We start from the raw sequence: 26,949 nt of genomic DNA on the forward strand, positions 1-26,949 counted from the left end.
TATTAATACTTAAAAAAAAAACATTTTTAATTCATAAATACATTTATTGGAAAAGTCTAGAACTTGAAGAATCTGTCATCGGACTCATCGGAGTCATACTCGGTGCCAGCCGCGGAGCCGATGGACTGCCCGCCGAGCGACTGCACCTCCGACAGCGCGTCGAAGTCCGGGATACCCAGGATCATAGTCGTTATGTCGTTTAGCTTCACCTTCTGTTAGTGGAAATTGTGAAAAGCTACTGAATAGTACAGTTTAGGTACGATTTTTTGATATACGGTCACGAGCATTAATATGTATACACTTTGGTACCATGTCACATTAACTTTTTTGACAAATTGAACTGTAAGTCTCACTAAATGTCAAATATGTTAGTGCGACAGAGTCCTAAAGTGGGTACATGATATTGCTCATGACTGTACATGTTGCATGGATTCCTTACGATACACCCGCCATTTTAACTCTCATTTTAGAAACACTGAAAGATCTGAGTCATGGTCTGTAGCAAGATCGTCAACGATTTTGGTATTACGTGTCAATGAAAATATGTTCACAACGGACGAATAAGCGCTAGTATGCACTAGACTGCTGGAGAGCGTGCTCTGTATTTTAGGTACTCTTGTAGGTACTTATACTTTATATAAGCTCACAACTGTATCCCAATTGGCGTAGTCAAAGGTAGCTACCTACATCTTTTTTTTTTTTTTTTTTTTTTTTTTTTTTTTTTTTTTTTTTTTTTTTTTTTGACGTGACTTATTGTAGATTTGCCGCAGATGGCATTAACTACTTGGCCGGACAAATGGGGAGCGCTGAAGGCTCTCACCCGGTACAACATTTAAGACAACAGGCCTGAGGGTGCCCAGTTGGGCGCGAACCTCGGCTCAGGGCGTCGTCTGAGAGGAAAAATATTTGAAAGAATTAATCGACCCTAGTGGGTCGATAGCGATAAGCGCTGAATGAGGGAGCTACCTACATCCATCGCGAGATGAACTAAGGGCCCACACCTCACCGAGCTTTACACATAAACCCACATTTGAAATTTTTGGTAAGTACTAGGTACTTATTCATCTAACACGAATTACTTATGAACATATTTTTTCATAGACGCGTAAATGCCCAAATCGTTAACTTTCCATGGGGGTTAAAAAGGCCACAAAAGAAATATGGCTATTTGACATTGCGCACTTAATTTTATATGCGCAAATATTATTTTTAAATGAATTGCTTCTATGAGGCCTTTTTGAGGAGCTCGGTGGCGCAGCGGTTAACGCGCTCGGTTTGCGATTGTTGAAGTTAAGCAACTTTCGCAAAGGCCGGTCATAGGATGGGCGACCACAAAAAAGTTTTCATCTCGAGCTCCTCCTTGCTTCGGAAGGCACGTTAAGCCGTTGGTCCCGGCTGCATTAGCAGTCGTTAATAACCACCAATCCGCACTGGGCCCGCCATATCCATAGGGAAGGCCCGTGCCCCAGCAGTGGGGACGTTAATGGGCTGGTGATGGTGATGGTGGCCTTTTTAGACCTCCCGACATCCATTAAGCATGATACAAACATCTAATTTTAGGATATTACAGAAAGTCAACCGCATTGAAGCAAAAAAGCACACAGTAACTAAAAGCAATTTGTCATCTGGTGACTTAACTGCCCACCCCGGTAGAATTACGGGCGTGAGTTAGATACTTTGGGAGGGTATTATGAGCGTTAACAAGATGACGATGTTTGGAAGTTGCTAGTGTTGTGAGTTGACTCACCGGCGGCAGGAATGAAAAGTCTCCGGACGTGCCAGCGGCGCGGTCTTCGAAGCTCTGCCCCGCCAAGATCGAGAACAAGTACCACGCCAGCTCGCGGGAGAAACATTCACCTGGGATAAGAGGTCAGTAAACTTAAATGTTCATCAAATTGGAAATGGTGGCTCTATGTGATCTAGAGGTTAGACCATTTGGCTCAATACCTGGAGGTTCTGGGTTCGACTCGAGGACAAGTGACTAATCAGTCTGTATTTTGTTTGGTTCTGTTTTTGGATACCTGATTATTCATAAGATGATTCCGTGCTTCGGAAGGCACGTTCAGCCGTTGCTTACTATTGTGACGGAAAGACACCTATGTCACTAACAAAGTAATGAGTGACTTTCCAGTTTCCAAAACAAAAAACATAGATGGCGCTGTACAAAGTTGCCTTCGTTTAACCTTCTAATTTTATGGATAACAGACATACTATGCATCTTTTATCTTTGTTTATGGGGATAATGATGACCCTTGTTATTACACCCAGGCATTATTCTGATCAAAATATAGGTAGCAACATAATTCTATACCATATTTGATTCAAATATCAAGTGACAATTATTTTTTTATATATGCCTCTGCCATTACATTATATTTTTGAATAGTTATGTAAGTACTTACCTGAGCAATGACAAAATACCTGGAAAATAAATGTAGCCTGGGAAAGTCAATTATTATTGAGTTGACAGTACACAACGAATTGAACTCTGTACGTCCAATCGAGAGCGGATGGTCTATCCACAACATCACAGAGGATTTGGTTTGATGGTGATTTAATAACGGGCTAGACACAATTTTGTACTCGAAATAACTTTAAAAAAGCAGTTTCTTACTTTTTCTTCTATCGTGTGGGTTATGAGGTGCATATCATACTCATCAAGCCTGGTGTCAGGGTTATTATTGAGCCGCCATAGATAGATAGTTAAAATACTTTATTGACCACAATGGACACAAAATACAGAGATAAGGACAACATATACAGAAAAGCACAACAGGCGGCCTTATTGCTCATGCAGCAATTTCTTCCAGGCAACCTTTAGGTACAGGAAAATTTTGTACAATTAGTATAATAATAGCGCCTTAGGCCCCTGACATGGCTCATATAACGAATACGACTTGTTTCTTACCGTAGTCACAAAACAGATCGACAAAGTCGTCTCGGCGCATGTAGTCACCGCTGTCTTTGGAGTAACGAGAGAACACTTTGAAGGCATGTTTGATCTTTCGATAGTTGTCTCCAAACGCCGGCCGGTGGTTCAGGTACAACTTGACGAACTCGTCGAAGTCAATCTCTACCACCCCCCGTTTGTTGTACACCTTGAACTTCGCTTCCACTATTAGATTTTCCACCTGGAAAATACAGGGTGGTAGTGACATCGTAACGAATACTGAGGGGGGTGATTCAGCTCATGATTCTGAATTAATATCGAGTGGAATTAACCGGAGAGGAAATATGATTGGCCACCTGATACGACACGATTCATTTATAGCAAACATTATAGAAGGAAAAATTGAAGGGAAGAGAGGAAGGGGTAGACCTAGGATAACATTTATGAAACAAATAAAAGAGAAGGTGCAGGTCGTGTCGTATCGGGAGGTGAAGGTTTTGGCGGGAAGAAGAGAGGAATGGCGGTAAGAAGAGAGGAATGGCGGTTACTCCACTGACAAGAGCGCAGCTCTTAAATAGAGAGAGAGAGAGGAATTTCCCGTCGCAAAATTCATGATTATTTTTGGGCATTTTGTATTCTGTACTTTTTCGATGGAATATTCCACTTTGGAGTTTTCCTGATGATTTATACTGTTTAGGAGGCACTTTGTCATGGCTATAAAGCCTACCACACGCTCTACAGATGTAAGTAGTCAGTTGCAAGTGGTCCTGTGCCACTTTTATGTCGTCCCTTGTTTTATGCCAAGTGATAAATCCAGGCGTTATTGTGTATCTTTCGTCCATCTTCCTGAACCAACTGTTTCGATCCTCAGCCAGCTCCTCCTAACCGAGACATCCGAGGACCGAAACAGTTGGCGCAGGATCTACCTCATACTCAGATGGAAAGTACCCAAGAGCCCTCATTAGGTCAGGCAGCGACTCAATAGGTATATAGTCCTTGACACGCCGCATCGCCGGGGAAAAGGTGCCTTGACACAGGATCTGGATGTAGTAGAACAGGTCTCTGATCTCCTGAAACAGCCAGCCTGGTCTCCCGTTCTCCACCAGACAGTAGTAAGGGTCTAACTCTGTACCGCCGAGCTTAGTCGTTTTTTCCACTGCACTGGAAATTTGAGAATTTGTTTATCAGTGTAGAACTAAATAATAGGCGATTGATCTTCGGCAGCTTTAGCGTAGAATAAATATATTCTACATTTATAGAAAGGACACTCCGCTCCGCACACATACCAACTTATATCGAGCTTGAATTAAGTTATCCCGATGTGTATATGTGTGTCGTAGATTTTACCTAAATAAACTATTTTATTATTATTATTATTATTATTATTATTATTATGGGGACCACTTAGTCTATTTGAACCGTAATCAATAAAAAATAAATTTTTGTTTTTAAAAATTGAGTGTCCGGGCCGTGGCTTTATCTGCTATTTATATTTCTATAAGACACATACATACATAAACTCACGCCCGTAATCCCTAATGGGGTGGGCAGAGCCACAAGTAATCAAAGACAACTTGCAGCCACTGTTGATACGATGTCGTAAGCTGGATATGATGAACCTTACCTTATGAACCTACTATAAGAAATCGAAAAAGAATGTCTTTATTTGTGTCATTATCTACATTACCCGAAATTGGCAGACCACTGGCACATACAGCTATCTTTGAGTCCAATAGAGAACAGAGTTCCAGTGTCTTCACGAAAACCGATTTTGATCAACTGTAAGAAGAAAGTCGATTTAGTCAATATTTGATCAAGGTTTAATGCCTGTCTGGCGTCCCATTTGTGCGCCGATACCTACTCCATTGTTCTGCTATTGATTACACAATTTTTAAACTCTAATATTGTCTAATAAAACGCAAACAAAATCCCTTACACCGGCACACTTGTTCGGTTTTCCTGGCGACCGCAAACACGTCATAATGAACTTAAAGTCATTGGTGGGGAATGCTTTCTCCCGTTCTTGCAATAAGGCATTGTATACCAGCGGATTCTAGCTTGCATTAGAACATGTGACGTCACACGTTTCTATTGTCATTTCTTTCTAACTCCTTGATTTTGGATGGCTGTAATATTTTCCACGAAATTCGATTCTGTTATCACATTTGGCTTTTAATTTCGTATATTTTGGACCATATTCCAAACCTGATTAGGATGTCCCAACATGCCAGCATGTTTCCAAGGGTTCCCGTCAAGCGGCATCTTCTGCAGCCCTATCACGATCTTGGTGGTGAACAGCAGATAGAATAAGTCTTCATTCGTGGTTTCGTCCCTCTTCTTGACCAGCCGAATGTCTTGCACGGGATGGTCGAACCTGGGACCGAGGTAGGTCGCCAGTGTCATGGTCGTTGCGTAGTTTATGATCTTATACTTGTGCTGTTGGCAGGAGTGAAGTTAAGATTTTTTCAATATATTTTTTCAGATTCAGATGAATCTAAATAACAAAGCATTGGTTGTTATAATTTGTTATATGAAACAAGCTTTCTAGCTCATGTCTATAATGCTATCTATATGTATTGTTTTTGGTGAACGTAACCTTTAAAGTCCCTCATGGAAAAGGCCACATACATACATACACAAACTGCCACCGGGGTAAGCAGGTACTATGGAATTCTATTTGCTTCGATCCTTACACACTTCTCTTGCTTCCTCCACATTCATTAATCGTTTCATACTCGCACGCCGCGCCGGTTCACATTGAAGCTATAAGTATGCGCAAATGTAAAATTGCAATATTGCTTTTTAGATGAATTTCTTCAATGTGACCTTTTTCATAGAGCACCAACACGGACCTCTGCCGTATTGCTCTTTGAACCTTTTTAGATCCCCAAGATAGGTACTTATTGCAAATTTACTAATTGGTGGTTAGCTATATACTAATCTATGTAAGTATCATAGTATGTTTTCTTTATTGTATATAAGTAGGTACGTAATTGAGTTTGGTGTGTCCGTGGCTCACGTTCGATAGGTCTCCCATAATACCAGCGCCGCGGCCCGTGCTAAGCACGTGTCATGGCATTATGCTGAGGGAGATCCTTTTTTTATTTTGGGCGCCTCCATTGTGTATTTAATGTCTGTATTATTTGTCTTTTTGTCTTTGTTTTTTTTTCTATTTTTTTTATTTCTGTAATGTAAGTTTGTAAATGTGGCGTCCAATATGGAAATAAATATTTTCTTTCTTTACTAAGGTACTAATTTAATGTGGCTACGGCAAAGTACCGCAATGGCGGCTTTAAACTGTTGATAAAATAATACCTCGTCATTGGCAACAAGGATACTGGGCAGTTGTTCGTGACAGGTTTCTGGGTCGAGATCTTTTGGCACCGGCCAGGGTATACCAGCCAGGGGTATTGCCGACTGATCGATGCGATCCAAACTCAGCAGCTCCAGGTACTCTTCAGAGCTAGCCCCTATATCATACTCCACCATAATCCTGTCCATTCCAAGGGAAACCAACTTGTACTCTCCGTTAGGATTCTTTTCAGGTAAGAAGAACACCGAAGTGATCTCTTTGTAATGCGCTCTGTGTTTCCCGATGAACGTCCATTTCATGCGTTCGCAGTCGTATTTGTAAACGCCGACTGTTTTGCCTTTATCCTGTGTGTGAAATAGTTGGTTTAGGATTTACGAAGTTGAGATAATCTTTACACGCCTCCCATCAACTAGGCAACTAACGATCGAGCGACATGGTGGATTGTTTAGTCCACCGTGGAGCGATGACGTCAGCTGGGTTAACCTTGAAATGTTAGCTGTCACTTTTGAGCATACCTGCGGGCCTAGCACCGTAAGCACGCGACTCTTTCTCGTCGCGACAGAGATCGTCTGTCTCTTTCTGTGAGAGAGTGACGGGTGACGTATGTAGAGGTGAGAAAGAGTAGCACGCTTAGACGATTCTCACACTGCCCCGCATGATGCAGCGGATGCGTGGATGCGTGTTCTTCCGTTGCTTGTATCTCCGTTTGTATAGAAAACACGCACAGTCTAACACACAGAAAATGCATCCACGCGCGTTCATGCGGATCACGCGCATACAAGCGGAGAAACATGCACTCCCGCGAGTAGGTGCGGGGCGAGACGCAAGGTATGGCACACCGAATCCCGCAGTGCCGCGCGTGATTTTGGAACGGCTTTGAATGAAATGAGAGCCGCCGTGCGCAAAACGCCCCTACGCGCGTGAGTGCGTAAAAAACCCGCACGATGATGCAGATCTGCACTCCCGCAGGTATGCGCGTAGGTGCGTCGACACGCAACATGCAGCATGATGCTGGGCAGTGAGAATCGCCTTACGGTGCTAAGCCCGCTGGTTTTCTTAAAATCAAATCAAATCAATTTATTTGCGAGAACACATAGAATACAAAAAAGGTTGGCTTATACCATGAGTATAGTGATGTCTAGATTAGGTCGATCGATTTTATGTAACGGCGGGTAGGCTGTTTTGTACTTATTCGTATATTCCAGACTACGTACCATACTTACGCTGGATGTAAGTATTTGGAATAATATGAAAATAACTAACAGCGAAAGCCATCGTCAACGAATCAGGCGCATAATTAAATTCCTTAATAGCAAACTTGGTGTCTTTGAAAGGCGTTTTGGTTATAATATCAATCGTTGTGGGGTCCAAAAACAATATTTGGCCCGTGTTCAGACCGCAGGCTAGGTGAAGGCCTGCAAACGTTTAGAAATATTAATCGAGATTGACGGGATTGGGCGAATCTCCTTGAGCTATACTTTTTGTTTTGATTATGCTGGTTTCCAAAGAAAACTTAATTATTTAGTTAGTAGTTAATATTGAAGAACAAAAGGTTTTTGGTTAATTTAAAAAAATGTTTTGTTTTAATTAACCTCACTATCTTAAACAAGCAGTTTTCATCGTTTTCAGCCCTCTAACTTTACATTTTTTTATGAACTAGACGAGATCCCGTAAATTTTTGGGATCTCGTGGGATTCATATTCCTAATCCCGCGAGTTTTCGATCTCGAATTTGCAATCTCGAGGTGGGATTGCATTCCTTAATTGCGAGGTTTTGTTTACAAAAATCGTATTCGACTGTGATTTTTCAGAATGGCGCTTAAGTACCTAGATTTCTCTGTAAGTCGACGATATACTTGTACTTAGTTATGCGGATAATAAAACACAAAACCTGACGGCGAATACTTGAGACAGGTGACAGACAGTTGTGGCACGTAGTACTCAAAGTCCCCCTTGATGGAATCGTCCTTAGGAGGGGTCACGATCTTGTAGAACTCTCGCAGGTCAAGTCTTGACCGCAGCTTGTGTTGAGTGAAGTTGACCAGCTCCACGTTTCCATCTGTGTATCCCAGGCAGATCAGCTTCCTGGGGAAACATAAGATAAACTCATGACCAACCTCATCAACCCTGGTGTCAGGGTTATTATTGAGCCGCCAAAGGTCCCTGACGTGACTAATGTAACGACTGCGTACTTACATCAGTAAGTAGTAACCGGGACCAACGGCTTAACGTGCCTCCCAAAGCACGGAACACTTACTTTTGGACAATCAGGTGGTCAGCCTGTAATGTCTTAACCAAACTAGGGATAACTTCATCCCATTTGGGGTAGTGAGAGATACATCCATTGCAAGATGAACTAAGCACCTCACCGAGCTTTGTTAGACCAAAGTAAATTTGTAGCGTACCGGGTAAGAGCTCCCCATTTGTCCAGCCAAATAGTTAATACTGTATGCGGAAATCTACAATAAATTACGTCAAAAAGAATAAGAATGAAAGATGATGTTTAAATCACGGATAGTGTGTAAAGTATAATATTAGCCGTACTAGGTACATGCTACATGATATTCACCCTTAATATTCACAGACTACGCATCACTGAACTAACATCACTGACTGATAAAAAAGTTTTCATCTCGAGCTCCTCCGTGCTTCGGAAGGCACATTAAGCCGTTGGTCCCGGCTGCATTAGCAATCGTTAATAACCATCATTCCGCACTGGGCCCGCGTGATGGTTTCAAGGCCCGATCTCCCTATCCATTCATAGGAAAGGCCCGTGCCCCAGCAGTGGGGACGTTAATGGGCTAATGATGATGCATGATGATGACGCATCATTATTTATTAAAAAAAAACACTCGGATAAATACACTTTTAAGTCCTTACTTCTCAGGATGAACCGTTTGAGCCAAAACTGGCGATATCTTGTAGTCCAATATGATGTTGTTCTTCTCTGTCACGAAGTCCACAAAGCCAATACCGTTGTTGAGGCCGCCTGGAGTAGAATAAAGAAAGATAGTGTGCAAGTCGATTTTATGATATTTTTGGACTGTGAGCGAATAAAAAACAGAACGCTTATTCAACATAACGTGAACATGTACTTACCTACATAAACTCCCGTAATAGGATGGATTTCCATCCCATTATGGGATGATGTGATTAAGGAAACTTACAAAGAGAGAAGATCACGTCTTATCGATCATTCGAATTCAGTTGTTTAGAGCCCGAGAAATTCGAACTCGTGACCATAAGAAGTAAGTCACGCGTTGTTCGAACAGGGCTATGACTTTTTACGGATTTTTCAATCTTTTCTCTCATAATAATCGTCACGCATTTACAGATTTGTCCGGCCAAGTAGTTGATGCCATCTTCGGTAAATCTACAATAAGTCACTTCAAAAAACGAGAAGAATTTACATATTATGAAGTCCCGGACAACGAAGGGCAGCCCGCCCTTGGTGCAGTCCTGCGGCAGCTTCTTCTTGACCAGCTTGGTGGTCAACTCGCCCGTCTCCGGGTGCTTCGTCGCCACTATCTTCTCCCAACACTGGCATTTTGTGTTACCTGTAACGTTTCTCACTTCTTACTTTAAGCAAACAATGATCACGATTCCTGCAGACACCTCCTTATTGTATTTTAAGTTATACCCGTAATTTTCTTCCGCCGAAAAGGAAAGGGACCATGTAATCATCATTCTATTGTCCATTAATAATTATTCAATGCATTTTAGGGCGTCAAAAATACCGATTTAGAGTATACATTGATTTTGGTCACTTGTAGTTCTATCTATCGCAATAAGTAGGAACTATAGGCATGATTTGTGTGTCTGTTTGTCGTCTGTGTTGGTCTAACTCTCTCGTGGGTTGGAAAAACCGCGCTACTAAAATCAATGAGACTGGAAACGCCAGCTAATAACATGAACATCTTTCCCTTCCTTTTGTCATTTTAATATTAAGTATTTTGGAACAAAAATCAAATCGTGTTATTGTCTTGCTTGTATGGTGTGTGGCGTCCTTTTTAATAAACAATTTATATTCTTTATTCTATTAACATCTGAAATGCCAGTCGTGCGGACGCTATTGGCGATCCCGTATTGGACTTTTCAGCCATACAAGACGTCGCCGCAGAAACGCTGCATAAATCATTTGATCAAGATGTAAACTATGATGGGTTAATGATGATTAATATCCTCACATTTAGGATCAAGGATCATGTAACTCCGAGGCGAGATGTTGAAGCTGAGTCCTCGCACGTTGTCCACTGTGAACCCATGTACCCAGTACAGCAACTTCATCTGGTCGTCGTAGAAGTAGATCTGTCCAGCAGTGTCCCCTGTCACTAATATCCTGAAGAGGGAAATCTCAGTAAGAGCCCTTAGCTATAGAATAAAGAATAATACTACGTATAGAACGGCAATACTCCGCCCCGCACTAAATCGCCGATCTCACCCCTTTCGGGTCCTACTTTAGCCTTAAATGTCTCGCTCACACTTATACAGATTGTCCGGGATGTGTTTAGCACTCGGACGATATAGGTTTACTCGCATGTATAGAATGGAAAAAGTGTACCTAAATATTGAGGTGACTTTTATTGTAGATTTGCCTACAACGATGTTGTGACACAAAATAAGAATCTGAACGGCAACTCGGCTCCCAGCAGCGTCTGAGCTAGGTTTACCTCAACCCCAAGAAACATAGTTTAGTCTTCTATCGTATGGCGTCAGACGCCACACACACAGATGCGCGTTTACGATAACGTCAATGTGTGGCGTCTGTGTAAAACGAAGTTGTTTAAGTTTAAGAAGTGACCTGGGTGTGCTAGTAAGTACTAAGAAAAATAATTTGTGATAGGAACTGAATAGAACGTAACCTAAAGGAACTACCTACTGGGGAGTTAAAAGGGCCACATTGAATCCGTCTACCTAAAAAAGCAATATTGCTATTTGACATTTGTGGATTTTGTGCACTTATTTTCATATGCGAAAATGTCAAATTGCAAAGAGCACACCAAAGCATTTCATCTGAAAAGCATTCAGATGAAATGTTTTGGTGTGGTCTTTTAGACCTCTTGGTACTAACCCATCAACATATTTAATGACATTGATCTTATGTTTCTGAATTTTCAGAGACTTGATGTACTTGAGGTTATTGATATCAGAACAATTGGCATTCTTCGTGTACTCCAAGGTGTACCCGAAGAGCATGACACCACCGCGGCTGGTGGCCACTATGATCTGAGAAGTGGTTTTCACGAAGCAGAAGCAGGTGAGCCTCCCAAGGTCTAGAATGTGTTTCTTCTCAGGGTTCCTAACTTGCAGGCGCCAGTTGTCCGTTACTCTTAACAGCCCTCGTTCGTTGAGTATTATTTTCTGCATGTAAAATGATTAAGGGACAAATGGTGACTTCTGTGATGTAGAGGTTTCATCGCTAAACCAGACGTGTAGAGTTCGATTCTCGGTAAAAGAAAAGAATCCAAATCCCGCCCCCATTGGATCAGCTAACGGCCTCCGTGGTGCAGTGGTTGAGCGTTAGGCTCACGATCCGCAGGTCCCGGGTTCGAATCCCGCTGGGGAAATATCACAAAAAATACTTTGTGATCCTTAGTTTGGTTAGGACATTACAGGCTGATCACCTGATTGTCCGAAAGCAAGATGATCCGTGCTTCGGAAGGCACGTTAAGCCATTGGTCCCGGTTATTACTTATCATCTCCATACATACACTTTGGTTAAAATCACATCTAGAATCAGTCACACATTGTTTGAGTTTTATGCGATTATTACGAGTATCATAATTAAAACACATAATATCGGATTCTTACCGCGTTATTATCAGGAATATGGTCTCATATCCCATACCTCATATATAAGGGAGTCTTCCCTTGGGAGCCTTGTATTATGTGTTTTAATTGGAATCTGATAATCCAGCAACAAATACGAGTAATAAATGTGACTAACAGCGGCATCTCCAATCCAGAGGTCCTGTTTGGTCAGGAACGCGAACTGCATCGAATTATCTGGGTTAAACTCCATTGCCAAAATGGAGTCCTTCGTGATCGCTACTTCCGTTGTGGCTGAAATAACATGTAAATACAATGCATTACGCAACTGGTATGTGAAAACGCGTACCTACAGGCAGATATTATCGTATCGCATCGGCCATTATAGACGGCGATACGTTGGTCTAACAGAAAGCTCGTGAGGTGTGGTTACTTAGTTCATCTTGCGACGGATGTACCAGAGCCATCAGCGGCCGCCATGTCTTCGTTATTTTATTTTTATAATAGGGGGGGAGGGGGTTATGAGAGGAGGACTGGGTATACATATACATTATACACCTTTGGGCAGATAGGCGTGATGCTACATGTTATGATGCATAATTCCTAACACGATCAGCATCTATGAAGTTCTAACAGGTATACAAGTTGAACATACCATGAGGTTCTATTTTCCCTTCAGACCAGATCCACCAAGAGAGGTTTGCTTTCTCCCCATACCCTACAGTCAAAAGGTATTTAGCATCACCACTTAAGGCCAATTTGGCCAGCCTGTGGTGAGGGTTGAATATGGTGCGTTGCGGAAACAGGTTGGTCGTGTCCCATATGATGATGGCGTTCTCTGAACCGCTGTCGCCAGTCACCAGCCATTTGCCGTCAACGTCTGCCGCTATGCAGGTCACCTGCTGTCTCTGGAAGTTAGAAGTTCAGTTCTATTTTTCTCCTTCAAAAAGTCGGTCGACGATTGTGTGACGTGGGCGGGCAGCCTTAGGCGACAGTTTGTAAATTGACTAGGCGTTTCACATAGATACTGTATTTATTCATTCTTGAGATTAACTCACGTGCCCCTGTAGTATGCGCATGTGGTTGGTGGTCCAGTTGTAGAGCACGCCGAAGTTGCAGGCGGCGTAGAAGACGGTGCTGGTCCCCTTGTCGTTCAGGTTGATGACGCCAGCCCGGTGATTGAACCCGTACACCCAACGAATGTACTGGTGATAGACAAACATGCAGCTTTACTATAGGACATTACATTAGACGTAGGCTGTTGATCATGATAGCTGGAGACTCACTGACTGACTGACTCACTCTCTAACATAGCTCTTGATTTAAGTGGGGTAAACCGGAAATTTATTTAAGATTTACGTACAAGTAGGTTTAAATAGAATTTGTTTTCGAAAATGTTTGGATCATAAAAAGATTATCCGTGAGCGGTGAAGGAAAACATCGTGAGGAAACCCACATTCCCAAAAATGCATTTTCGGAGGTATATGACCTAACCTGTATTGGGCTGGTTTTTCCTTCGCGCGTTGGAAGGTCAGACAGGCAGTCGCTTCTATAAAAAACCGGACCTGTCAATTCTTCAGGTTAGGTAAGCGGACCCTGTGAAAAACGAAATAATGCTAGGGGGATGATGATTTAAGATTTAAGTAAGTACACTAAAGCGTCTCTTGATGGCTTTTTTTGTAATTTCCGACGTTTGTACGCACGCCACACAGAAATCCGCCAAGGTGTCGCACGGTTTGATACTAAATCTCGTTACACACTTAACAAGGTAAGGCTTTAACGTATCGGGAGTCTAGTTACTTAAGTACTTACATGATGGCTCAACGTTTAAAAGCAGCGCTTGAAATCTAAGGTAAGTAAGTATATAAGCTTACGTTACGATACCGATTTTAGGGACTAACAGTAAATCAGTCGGTAGATATTTCATTTACTTACTTTTTGGAATTCGATTTCATGAGTTTGAATTCATGTTTGCATCACAGATAATTGATATACTTAGCGTGGTTTCCATGATTTGTACTCGGTTAGCGGCAATAGGCTCGCCTCCTATCACGTGCGACTTAAACATAGCCGGGGAGGAGTAAGTGTATAAACCTTAAGGGATAAGTACACACGTTATGTTATAGAATATTTCATACCGGTAGCGTAAGCCTTTGTGCTGTCTTAAGTGCCCTAACATCTGCACTATTAAAGACCTTTACGAAGCCACTGACAATGCCGTAAGCGTGGCCAATTATTGGTCAGCAATAGTACCGATCGCCATCGACTCGCAAAGAAGAATAAGAAGAAGCGTAAGCTTCATCGTTTTTAAGCCCTGATCCCTTATCGAAACAACCAAAAATCAACCCATAACGAAGCAGCGATTCTCCGTACTCTTCCGGTTGATTGAGGGTAATCCAGTGCCCAGAAATAGGACGTATATATGCTGTTGTTACGGGCTAGAAGACGAAGCGCTTACAAAAGGTGACGGCTTGAAGTGGAACCCGGAGAATTCAGTTTTCTGTTTGATTTCGGACATGGACAGCGTGTAGAGCTGGTGCAGGGCGGCGGCGCTCGGAGACCGCTTATTCCTGGTGTCCGGCACCTCATGCACCCTCCGTACATCTATCAGACTAGTTCCCACCATCTTTACTAATCAACTTAGTCTTTTAATAGTAATAATAAATAAAAACAACTCGCAATAAGGAACTATAAAATCTTGTATTGCTTTGGCAGTCAGTGTCAATAGTAGAAACTCTTTGGTGTCGAGTGTATGACATTGAACTTGTCCGTGGAAAGTATTTTTTTCTTAATTTTGCATCTCTTTTCGCTTCCCATCTTTTTCGTAAATTGCAAAAAAGTTTTGTTTGCACTGGCGACGGTTTCATACAAAATGGCGCGCTTTGACCCGCTTTCCTGTGTTTATTTCTATCTACTCAGCCTGTGTCCACCCACTGCTGGGTATAGGCCTCCTCTTTCACGCCATCCTTTCCGGTCCTGTGCAAGTTCCGGCGTACTCTACAATGTCATCCGACCGGTCTGGTGGTCTGCCTCGCAAACCATCCCATGGCCACCATTCAGTAACAGCTTTAGTCTATCTGTTGTCTTCCCGACTTGACATTTGCACTGCCCTTCTCAAGCCTAGCGATTCATACCTATATTTTCGACTTTAGTGCATTGCTGAATTTCAACTTGTTGTTATTTATATATTTAAATATGTTACTTATATAAATACCATAAAATAAACCATAACAATACGTAACAATAGGCTTAACTAGGGTACAGTATAGTACTGGTGCGTTTATAAAATGACGTCATAAGTACGAGTACCGAGTATAGTTGCATATACTCGTGCGTATACGCATACGAGGAGCCACCCCGCTACTGATAACAACAGCGAAGAGCATTCACCACATCTCGACACTTGAGTCATATCGCCTGTCAAAGGTCAGTCCGATACTTACGCTCCCATACTCACCACATGTCTTTGTCTATAATGGACAATAAAATACTGCTACTACTTTGTGCATTACTTTCGGCGGAAAGTAGGACCTTATATCTGCAACTAAACGCGCCCACAAGTGAAGAGGTCAGTGGTATCAATGTTTTTGTTGGTTTTTGGGATTTTGTGTCGGTGGAGATCGTGAGAGTGTATTTTAAACATAAATCAGGATACGTCGTAAAAACCATAATTAAGTAAGTACTTACCTACCTATTTCTGGAATTGCATCCTTTTGAATTTTAATTTGCCTGCGCCGATCAGTTGTTCGTGAAACCGGAAATGGGTGTCTTTTTACATTAATTACATAACTGCTGACTTAAATTAAAATAGTTTTGGGATCCTAGCTCTGGGGGTATTGTTAAAGATTCATTAAAGATAATTAATCAAAACAAAGTGTCGAAACTACGGCGGAACTGTCTGACGTCATGCACTGGAGAGTTGTAAGTTGTGATGGCAATGAGAGAATTAACTTTTATGCTATGCTTCATGTGCTTGACTGGGAGTAAAGAGACAGAATGTATCCATCTTCTTAAGTTTTCATACAATGTCAAGTGTCGTGCTTCTGAAGGTAAATTAACCCGTTGGTCCCGGTAACTACTTAGGTACTTACTGATGTAAATACGTAGTCGTTAGGTACGTGAGCCATGTTAGGAGCCTTTGGCCTCTCTCTCCGGAAGAGGAGGAACTCGACACGGAGCGGAGCGGATATATTGACTCTAACTATCTTAAAAAATGTGGTCCAGACAACCTGATGTCAGAATGTCTGGCCACTTTATATGTTTTTTCACTGTTCGTTGAGGTAGTAGATAATTTAATGTAGGTACCAAATAGTATCAAAGAGGTATTGCACTTTGATAGCCTCCAAGCATAAAATATCGCACTTGGTCCAGGGGTTCTGACGTTGCCGTTCTATACGTAGTCATCATCATCAGCCCATTAACGTCCCCACTGCTGGGGCACGGGCCTTCCCTATGGATGGATAGGGAGATCGGGCCTTAAACCATCACGCGGGCCCAGTGCGGATTGATGGTTATTAACGACTGCTAATGCAGCCGGGACCAACGGCTTAACGTGCCTTCCGAAGCACGGAGGAGCTCGAGATGATTTTTTTTTGTGGTCACCCATCCTATGACCGGCCTTTGCGAAAGTTGCTTAACTTCAACAATCGCAGACTGAGCACGTTTACCGCTGCGCCACCGAGCTCCTCTATACGTAGTATTATTCCTTATTCTGTGCATCTTGTTCAGCTGTCGTTCATGAGAAGATATGGCTACCTGCCCGAGGGTTCGGGCGACGTGGACTATGCGTACACGCCGCACTCCATATCCGCTGCCGTCAAGAAGATGCAGGAGTTCGCTGGTCTACCACCGACTGGCATGTTGGACCTGGCTACTAAGAAGGTGGGTAACTTGGTTGATACCTTAGGAGAACGCGTGTCTTGCATCGTAGTCACGGGTTCGAATCCCGGTTCGGGGCTCTGAACCACTGAATTCGACATACCTATAAGTTTGAATTCCTGTTTGAATCATAGATAATTGATGTCACGTGGGTGCCAGCATTTATACATGGGATATAAGAGTAGTTTTTTTTTTGACGTGACTTATTGTAGATTTGCCGCAGATGGCATTAACTATTTGGCCGGTCAAATGAGAAGCGCTGGCCAGTTGGGTGCGAACTTCGACTCAGGGCGTCGCCTAAGAGGAAGATTTTTGAAAGAATTAATCGACTCTAGTGGATCGATATGCGCTGCATGAGGGAAATCGTCGGCCACGCTGGCGGGGTCGGTATCGGTGTTCTGAAGTGTTTCTTGTAGCGCGCTGACGTGACGTGACTTATTGTAGATTTGCCGCAGATGGCATTAACTACTTGGCCGGACAAATGGGGAGCGCTAAAGGCTCTCACCCGGTACAACGTTTAAGAAAACAGGCCTGAGGGTGCCCAATTGGGCGCGAACCTCGGCTCAGGGCGTCGTCTGAGAGGAAAAATATTTGAAAGAATTAATTGACCCTAGTGGGTCGATAGCGATAAGCGCTGAATGAGGGAAATCGTCGACCACGCCGGCGGGGTCGGTATCGGTGGGTGTATACACTGTACACTGCTTACTGCTCAGGCATGATGCTATGTTATGTTTATTGGTCTACTTGTAATTATATCTCGTACTAGATAAGTATATTCCCGCCATATACCACCGCATAGCGCATGCTGTCTCACTGCGGATTGAGAGAAACATTCAAACCCTAAGGACAGCTTAGTACAGTTTGTTCTCTAAAACGACTCCAACGGTAATTGAACCCATGAATAGTTATCGGCGAAATATACGATCCCGACGACCCGATTACTCTAGCCATAGAGGAGGCTAATCAGCGCGCGACAAGAAACAATTCAGAACCCCGATTCCGACCCCGCCCGCGTGGTCACGTTTTTCCCTCATTCAGCGCATATCGTTATCGACCCCAGTGGGTTGATTACTTCTTTCAAATATTTTCCTCTTAGGCGACGCCCTAAGCCGAAGTAGCCAGCGCTTCTCGTTTGTCCGGCCAAGTAGTTAATGCCATTTGCGGCAAATCTACACTAAGTCACGTCAAAAAAAAACCAAGACTAGGTAGGTGGTCAAAGTACCTAGCTACCCTAACTCCACATCCGCGAGACATCGTGCTGTTGAGTTTGGTGGTGTAATTTCCAATGTTTCTGTAGCTCTTCAAGAAGCGTCGGTGCGGAGTGAAAGACATCGGCGACACGTCGTCTAGACACCGCAGGTACATCCTGCGACAGGGGTGGAACAAGCGGTCTATCACTTACAGGTACGTACAGGCCATACGGGTACGGTCACGAGCATTAATATGTATACACTTTGGTACCATGTCACATTAACTTTTTTGACAAATTGAACTGTAAGTCTCACTAAATGTCAAATATGTTAATGCGACAGAGTCCTAAAGTGGGTACATTATATTGCTCATGACTGTACGTATGGTTGTTTGTGACACCGGCACCGTAACGAAATTTTTGAGGGATGATCACTGAAGAATCCCGTAGGAGACTACGAATTTGGGGCTAAATCGGGATAAACACTAAAACACGTCCGTTCTTAACAACTTGTATTTCGAATTACTTAAATTAAATTAAAAAAATCCCCGACCAAAAAAAATACACTCATTTATTATGACAAAAGGTTAAAAATGCTAAACCCTATAAAAAGCAAAAAATAACTTATCCCACATATGCTTGCAAGCAGACTGAGCGTGTAACATGCCTATCACACTTAACAAACGACCTGATGACCTTGAAGACCTGAACCGATTTCCACCAAACATAGCTAAGAACACTCTCGACTGATATACCTTTCAAACAAAAAAAACCGCATTAAAATCGGATCATCCGTTTGGGAGCTACGATGCCACAGACAAGCACAATCACCATGATTCTGAGTTGATATCAAGTGGAATTTACCATCGGATATTTTTGTTTTTTTTTAAATTATTTTCAATTTCATACTTTACAACGGCAGTATCAAAGTTTTCGTAACGGTTTCACTAACCCCTGTGTAACTAATAAGAAAAATGGCTGAATGTATAATTTCGCTGTCCAATCGTCGGATGTCATTGCAGAATAATCAACGGCTCCAGCACCCTGGAGAAGGCTCGTGTTGAGGAGGGGATGGCCCACGGGCTGTCTGTGTGGGCGCCCCACGGAGGCCTGCAGTTCTACAAGCTGGACGACGGCGCCGCAGACATCGAGGTGTCCTTCGCCAGTGGAGACCACGGAGACGGGTGAGACTACTTTTATCTAATCAAACATTTTTAAAACATTTATTAAGTAACAACAATCTTCTATCGTGTGGTTTGTGGGGGTGCAACAGTACAAATGGGTGTATTCAGCGGAGCCGGTAATTGCATAAACCAGCATAAACGCACATAACAATCAGATTTTTTATTCTCAAAAATACATTTGGTATTTTTGAGAATAAAATTTGAGGTTGCCTGGAAGAGATTGCTACTTAGCAATAAGGCCGCCTATTGTACTAATTCTGTTTCTCTTTTGTTTTGTATTTTGTTTTTTCCTGTTTGTGCAATAAAGTATTTGTTATGTTATGTTTGGTGAGTATGCTCCATACTCCCTCCGGTTGATTGAGGGGAGGCATGTGCTTAACAGTGGGACATATATTATCTTCTGTTATCTAAAAATAGTCGAGTCAATAAAGCAGTAAACTGGAGTTAACTTTATGTGGCAGGTTAACCTATATAACCATACATACATACATAAACAGCCTATATACGTCCCACTGCTGGGCACAGGCCTCCCCTCAATCAACCGGAGGGGGTATGGAGCATACTCCACCACGCTGCTCCAATGCGGGTTGGTGGAGGTGTTTTTACGGCTAATAGCCGGGACGAACGGCTTAACGTGCCCTCCGAAGCACGGAATCATCTTACTTTTTCGGATAATCAAGTGATTCAAGCCTGAAAACCTATATAACCACCATAAAGTTAATCAGAAACCTGCAGTCACTTTGTCGAAACCCTAAAATGGACATGATTAAGTGAGACGCAATCATCCTTGTGTCCGTAAAATCTGAGTTTTGAGGTGGGTGAAGGATTCCTCCACCAACCCGCATTGGAGCAGAGTGGTATGCACCATACCCCCTCCGGTCGATTGAGGGGAGGCCTGTGCCCAGCAGTGGGACGTATATAGGCAGGCTGTTTATGTATGTATGTATGAAGGATTCATGTGGTTCATTCAGGACTGCATAAGTCATGAATATAGCGTCTATTGAATACAGCGCGCGTTGTTTGTTGAATAACTATTGTTATAAATATACGAGAATAACGTGAGTTAGTCACCTTTATATTTAAGTTCACCATATTAATACGCCATATCTTCAGACGGTTATATATAAATAAACATACGAGTGGAATGTCTTTAACTATTGATCATCTCATTGTATGGTATGGAAACTTCCGAATTTTTATTTAACAAAACTTTACTTTATTTGCTAAAATTTCAATTTGGAACATTATGAATAAATTATAATTATTTATTTTTATAAGTACTTAATAATAATTAAGTACTCATATTTAATATTTTTTCATATTTAACCCTTACGAAACATAAACTTGCAGGACGTTTTGATGAGAAGTGAGTTTCATATTTTATGATAACTCGCGCCCTTGCAGGCGTCCATGTTAGAAATATACGGGCATGACCACGGCGCATGATTTAAGTACCACAGATATTATAAAGTAAAAAGTAAATCGAATCAAATATAATTAAAACACATAATAACGGGTTTTTACCGCGTTTAAAGCAGGGATATGAGACTTCCGTTACTATGTGTTTTATTTATGATAATAACCGCGTAAACTTAAAACAATGTATAAATCAAATATACTTTATTGCACAGAATTAAATTTCAACAATCAGACATAACACATAAATACAGTACAACTTGGGCGGCCTTATTGCTCTAGAGCAATAACTAGCTAGTAGCTGAGTAGTAAATATTTTCTGTTCTGAGGTAGGTACCTACCTGGTCCCTCGTCGCTAAGCCTATTAATATTCTCTTCGCAGATTTCCATTCGACGGCCCAGGTCGAGTGGTGGCCCACGCGTTCCCTCCGCCGCACGGCGCGATGCACTTCGACGACGACGAGATATGGGGCAGCGACCCCGAGGCGGAAGACGAGGATGTAACAGACTTCTTCGCCGTCGCCGTGCACGAGATCGGCCATGCCCTGGGCTTGTCACATTCCTCAGTCAAAGCCTCCGTCATGTACCCTTACTATCAAGTGCCCGTTGAACGATTACATATGGACGACATTCTCGGCATGCAGGAGTTGTATTGTGAGCATATAACATAACATAAACAGCCTATATACGTCCCACTGCTGGGCACAGGCCTCCCCTCAATCAACCGGAGGGGTATGGAGCATACTCCAACACGCTGCTCCAATGTGGATTGGTCGAACGTGCCCTCTGAAGCACGGAATCATCTTACTTTTTCGGACAATCAGGTGATTCAAGCCTGAAAAGTCCTTACCAAACAAAGGACAGTCTCACAAAGTGATTGATAGCGAGTGATTGATTGTTAAGTGATTGAGTGGTTGTGAGCATATATCCTTTTTTTATTTTTTTAGTTATCTCTTTTTGCATCACGTGCTTTTCAGGTGCTATAGGAAGCAAGAGAAGCCAAGGTCGAAGCAAATGGAATCCTAGTCTCTGAAATACGCATTAGTTTATGTATATGTATGTATGATTTCCGGGGTTTGTGCACGGTTAATGGCAAAAGGCTTACCCCCTATTACGTGGGATTAAAACATAGCGCGCGAGAAATGAGTAAATACTATGATACACATCATAATGAACATACGTTATTCGAAGAAATGTAACATTTAAGTCTTCTGAACAAAAATGTTTCACCCACAGTAAGTACTAGGGTGAATTTCAACAAGTCTCATTTTTTTATCATTTCGGTGAGATTTTTTATTTTAATACTTTTCTTCACATATTTGACGACAAATAAAACTTTAACCCATTTTGAATTATGTGCGTGAGTGGGCATCAAATACGATCGAAACTTACTGAGATATTAGTTAGAGTGTCGATGAGTTGATTTCAGGCCATAAAATGAAAAATGAGAGAACTTAGGGATTAAAAAGGCCACAACGGAGCAATTCATCCAACAAAGCAATATTGTAATTTGACATTTGCGCATGTAAAAGTAAGTGCGCAATGCAAACAAATGTCAAATAGCAACGTTGCTACCTTAGATGAATTCCTTCGATGTGGCCATTTTAACCCCCCATATATCGTTTTAACCGTAAATGAATTTTTGATACAAACACTGTTTTTATCGTTTCAATGGATGTGCTCCCCAGTGAAAGACCAACTCGCAGAAGCGACAGAGGCGCCGGCCAACGAGATCCTGTCCACCCCGCAAGTGCCGCGGTTCACGAAGGCCGACGACGACGACGACATACCTGACCTGTGCTTCACCAACTACGACACCCTGCAGGTTATACAGGGCATGATATTCGTGTTTGAGGAAGAGGTAAGTGGGAACTTGCTGTAGAAACATCGTAACGAAAACTTTGATGGATGATTCAGGCCATGATTCTGAGTTAATATCAAGTGGAATTTTCCGTCGCAAAAGTATTGAATGAAAAATACTTAATTTAAAAAAAAACACTAAAATTTTCATGAATTTTCCGACAGGAAAATCCACTTGATATCAACTCAGAATCATCCCCCTCAGTATTCGTTACGGTGTCACTAACACCCTGTATATGATATGGTAACTTCTTGAGACCGGTATCATTCTTCTTCTCACGTGTGGGTAGTGAGAACAATTACCTCATCAACGCTCAGGGTTCCTATCGAGCTGCTAAAGCCCCTGACATGACTCATGTAGCCGGGAACAACTGCTTAACGTGCCCTTCAAAGCACGGATCATCTTACTTTCGGACAATCAGGTCACGCTGCCATGTCGTAACGAAACTAGATATCACATTTTTTTTTCTGGTGTATCTCCACAGGGATCCGAACCCGAGACCTCCGGATCGTGAGCCTAACGACCACTGGACCACGGAGACCGTTATCGGAATCATGAAATTCTTCATAAACACTCAATGTTTACTTTACTTTGTTTGTTTTTGTTTTGTTTGTTTTGTTTTACTTTTAGGTATTTATTTATTTATTTTTTTGTTGCACCATCCCGCATCCAAGTTGTAAATGTTTGTTTCCTTTTGTTGGTTGCCTGGAAGAAATTGCTCTAGAGCAATAAGGCCGCCCAAATTGTACTGTATTCTTGTGTTATGTCTGATTGTTGAAATTCTAGTTCTGTGCAATAAAGTATATTTGATTTGATTTTGATTTTGATTTGATGTTTCAGTGGGTGTGGGTGTTCCGGGAGAGGAGGCAGCTGGAACCAGGCTACCCTCGCCGGTATCACGAGGTGTTTGTTGGACTGCCCGAGCACGTCAACGCTATACGGACTATCTATGAGATGCGGAACAGAAACATACGTATCTTTGCAGGTAGGTGGGGTGGGGGGTCCTTAGATAAATAGAATAGAACTCACTGGCTGTTCAACGTGGAAATGCGGCCAGTTTAATGGGTAGCTTTGAGCCGGAAGCGGTCCGGGGTGGGCTTCTGGAGTAGGTGGTTTTGGACGAAGCCAATTGTGGTTTTGTTTTTGTATTTTGACGAAGCTTGTGCGGATTTTATTATGTATGAATTGAATATGCTTTCCCTTATTTTAATTTTTTTAATATGAATGTTGGTACTGACGAAGCCTGTGGTGGATTTACATTCTGTTTTTTTTTATTATTTATAAAAACATAGAATAGAATATGTTTATTTATCAAAAAACTTAAACATGTATACATTACTTGCGGACCCCGCACTAGGGAAACCCTGTATCGCGGAGGTCCTGAACATTTGTTATTACCAAACACTTTTAAATAAACCGGTGAGCAACCCTGAAGCCTTTATTTTAAAAGTGTTGCACGCAACGTTATAACAGAAGATTATGCTCGAACTAAGGAAAATTAACCAAAACTAGATAGTTTGTGGTGTAGAATTCCGAAAGTGGTATATAAAGCGAAAGTTAATGGTAAGGCTGGCAGAGGAAGACCTAGAAGGACTTACTTTGGACCAAATTGGATATGTCCTTGGAAAAGGTTTAGTACGATCTGCTCAGAACTGGCGTGCGTGTGTGAAGTGATTGATGAATGTGGAGGAAGCAAAAGAAGTGTGTCAGGATCGATGCAAATAAAATTCTATAGTCTCTGCTTACCCCGGTGGGAAATAGGCGTGAGCTTATGTGTAGTAGGATTCCGCAGCGTGTAGTGTGCCTATCCACCTAAATAAGGTTCAATCGTGTTTAATACGTTTTTTTTACAAAGTTTAAATTAGTGGTAGTATTAGTTGTGTATATTTTGGTTTATTTTTATTTTGTTGTTACAATTATGATTAATTTTGATTATATTGTCATAAATTGAATTGAAATAATCATTTGCATACCTACTGTGGTAAAACATTAAGATGCTGTACATTATTTTCAAGACCGAATTATCAATCAATCAATCAATAATACTTTATTGCACAACAACATATACAAAGGACATAAACATACGAATAAAAACATAAGCACAATAGGCGGCCTTATTGCTAAACAGCAATTTCTGCCAGGCAACCTAAGGGTGAAAAAAGATTTTTTTTAGAATTATTGACTATTTTTTATGCAAGTTTTTTTACTTCCAGGCAGAAGATACTGGGAATTTGACAGGTCGTTCCACCTAATCAACAAGGGAACTATATACGAGTATGGTATCCCCAGACAGATAGCCGAACTGACGACAGTATTCGTCTCCAACTACAACAATAAGACCTATCTCATAGAGTATGAGCAGTTCTGGCGATATGATGACGAGACGAAGACCATAGACCGAGGTTATCCTAAAGAGATGTCGGCGTGGAGACAGGTGCCTTACCCCGTGGACAGCGCTCTGATTTGGAAAGGAGGTATGTTTAATTTGGTCAAATGCATCTGTTGTTTTTTTTTTTGTTATCAAAGAGTCTGCATCATGCAAATGGGGACTGCTTTTATTCCCTTCGGGGACTTGTAAATTGCACCAAATATATATTGCACAAACGACTGTATACAAGAGGTTATCGTTATGTCATGGACTGTACATTTCCTGTCCAGTTGCTAATCCGTCCACCTGAGAATCTGTCGAACTGAGAATCTGTCCAGTTGCGTATCTGTCCATTTGCTACGGAGGGGTATAGTCCTCTAGTCCAGTACTTCTTGTTTTGAACTGGGTGGTTCAAAAGGCCACATTGAAACAATTCATCTAAAAAAGCAATATTGCTTCAATGTGGCCTTTTTAACCCTGTACATACAATTGATAGATATTAGGTCGCACCACCACCCATCGACTCACTGTAGGAGTACTGACGTTGGGTTAGATTAGGTTCAGTCACATACCTCCGAAGCGAGTTTCTCCGGAATGTGTATTTTCTCACGATGGTTTCTAAACATTTTGAGATCCAAACATGAATTCGAAAATTCTTGTTCATCCAGCTGGGCCGCGACGGCTGACCTATATTACTATATTCTCTGTGTACATTAGTAAGCAATAAAGTGTTTTATCTATTTGGTTCCAGACACGTACTTCTTCCGCGGTCCCCGGTTCTGGCGGTTCGACAACACACTGGTGCGCGCGCACGAGTACTACCCGCTGCCGACCGCGCAGATTTGGTTCGACTGCCCCACCAGCCCCGACATGGACCGATACGTCGTCAATGATGACTCCTGATCTAAACTGTAACTCTTGTTTATTGAAAATGCTGCCGTAATGTTTCAGGTGTTGAGGTCTCTCCTTTTTTCTCTACTGTCTATCGTGTCTATAGATGTAAGACCGGTTTAAAACCAATCCGTTTAAAACGAATAAAACCGTTTTCCGTGCTTCGGAAGGCAACTTCGAAACTTACTAATGTAAGTAAGTAGTCGTTACATGAGCCATGTCAGGGGCCTTTGGCGGCTCAATAATAACACTGACACCAGGGTTGATGAGGTTGGTAATTCACCTCTCAACCCACACGATGGAAGACTGAAATAAACTTTGAACCAGCGCGATGGTCTTGAAGACATAACGTTCGTTCCAGTCTCTTTCATGCGCAAGTAAAAAGGGCGGTAGGTAATGTTCTCTTCTAATATAGTTTGTGTAATAAATACAATTACTAAGTATAGTTTCATATACCTACATAATTACTACTTAAGTTTTTGTATACTAGGTAATGTATGAAAGTACTTACCGTAGAATCTTTTTAAACTAGGTACCTAACGAAATACGACGTCAGTTGACCAAAACTTGCCCATAATGAAGTGTAAAACACATTTATTTTGGTAGGCGAGTTTTCAACTGTTTAAAACGGTTTATTTGGGGTTTAAAAGCGCAATATTTTCTTTAAAACGATTTAAACCGGTTGTTTTACATATGTAATCGTGTGAAATCGTGTCCCACTGAGCAAAAGCTGCCCCTCTCTTCTTCGACAGTTCCCTATTTAGGTATATGCTTTGCCATTCCCCTTCAAAGGTATGCAGATCATCTTGCCATCTTCTTTTGGGCCTGCCTAGGCTCCGACATCCATCTATCGATCCGGGTGCATTCGGCAAACCTTATGATTCAGATGCAACTCAACTCATTGATTACATACCTCAATTACTTTGCTGCTTCGAAAATTATAGCAGAGTACATTCAACTATTTAAAACTTATACTTAATTTTATTATTAAACTAATTGTTAAAGAAAGAACGTTTGTTATTAAAAAATATATCACTTTATTAAGAGTTCAAAAATCACATAATAGTAACAAAAGCGACAATAAAGAATTGATTTCGGATGTGGTGCACATTGGGAATGTTACTGAACATTTGTGAAACAAAAATATGCTTTAACAAACAAAAAATAAATTGGAAAATTTTTGTTTCATTT

At 41.8% G+C, this 26,949-nt stretch overlaps 2 protein-coding genes across 4 annotated transcripts; one reads left to right on the forward strand and one right to left on the reverse strand.

The window, feature by feature from the left end:
* Positions 1–27: 27 nt before the first annotated feature.
* LOC126367304 (cilia- and flagella-associated protein 251-like) lies at positions 28–19,049 on the reverse strand. Its single transcript, XM_050010759.1, has 18 exons — positions 18,713–19,049; positions 14,430–14,555; positions 13,030–13,176; positions 12,627–12,879; positions 12,150–12,265; positions 11,274–11,563; positions 10,390–10,541; positions 9,613–9,759; positions 9,083–9,191; positions 8,094–8,287; positions 7,467–7,618; positions 6,206–6,547; positions 5,096–5,326; positions 4,578–4,669; positions 3,817–4,051; positions 2,909–3,131; positions 1,748–1,857; positions 28–212 (listed from the first exon to the last, which is right to left on the reverse strand). Exons 1-18 carry the CDS (start codon positions 18,764–18,766, stop codon positions 57–59), a joined length of 3,129 nt encoding a protein of 1,042 aa, XP_049866716.1. The 5' UTR covers positions 18,767–19,049; the 3' UTR covers positions 28–56.
* On the forward strand, positions 11,220–26,920 carry LOC126367332 (matrix metalloproteinase-2-like). 3 transcript variants are annotated; one of them, XM_050010816.1, is made up of 9 exons: positions 11,220–11,459; positions 16,700–16,852; positions 18,147–18,253; positions 19,061–19,222; positions 21,021–21,292; positions 22,327–22,499; positions 23,340–23,484; positions 24,713–24,973; positions 25,619–26,920. In XM_050010816.1, exons 2-9 carry the CDS (start codon positions 16,709–16,711, stop codon positions 25,768–25,770), a joined length of 1,416 nt encoding a protein of 471 aa, XP_049866773.1. In that variant the 5' UTR covers positions 11,220–11,459; positions 16,700–16,708; the 3' UTR covers positions 25,771–26,920. The 3 variants fall into 3 exon arrangements, with proteins under 3 accessions (XP_049866773.1, XP_049866772.1, XP_049866770.1); XM_050010815.1 differs by lacking the exon at positions 11,220–11,459 and adding an exon at positions 15,404–15,646; XM_050010813.1 differs by lacking the exon at positions 11,220–11,459 and adding an exon at positions 15,404–15,539.
* The last annotated feature ends 29 nt before the right edge of the window (positions 26,921–26,949 follow it).

The sequence above is a fragment of the Pectinophora gossypiella genome, chromosome 6, assembly GCF_024362695.1.
Source record: "Pectinophora gossypiella chromosome 6, ilPecGoss1.1, whole genome shotgun sequence".
Lineage (NCBI taxonomy): Eukaryota > Metazoa > Arthropoda > Insecta > Lepidoptera > Gelechiidae > Pectinophora > Pectinophora gossypiella.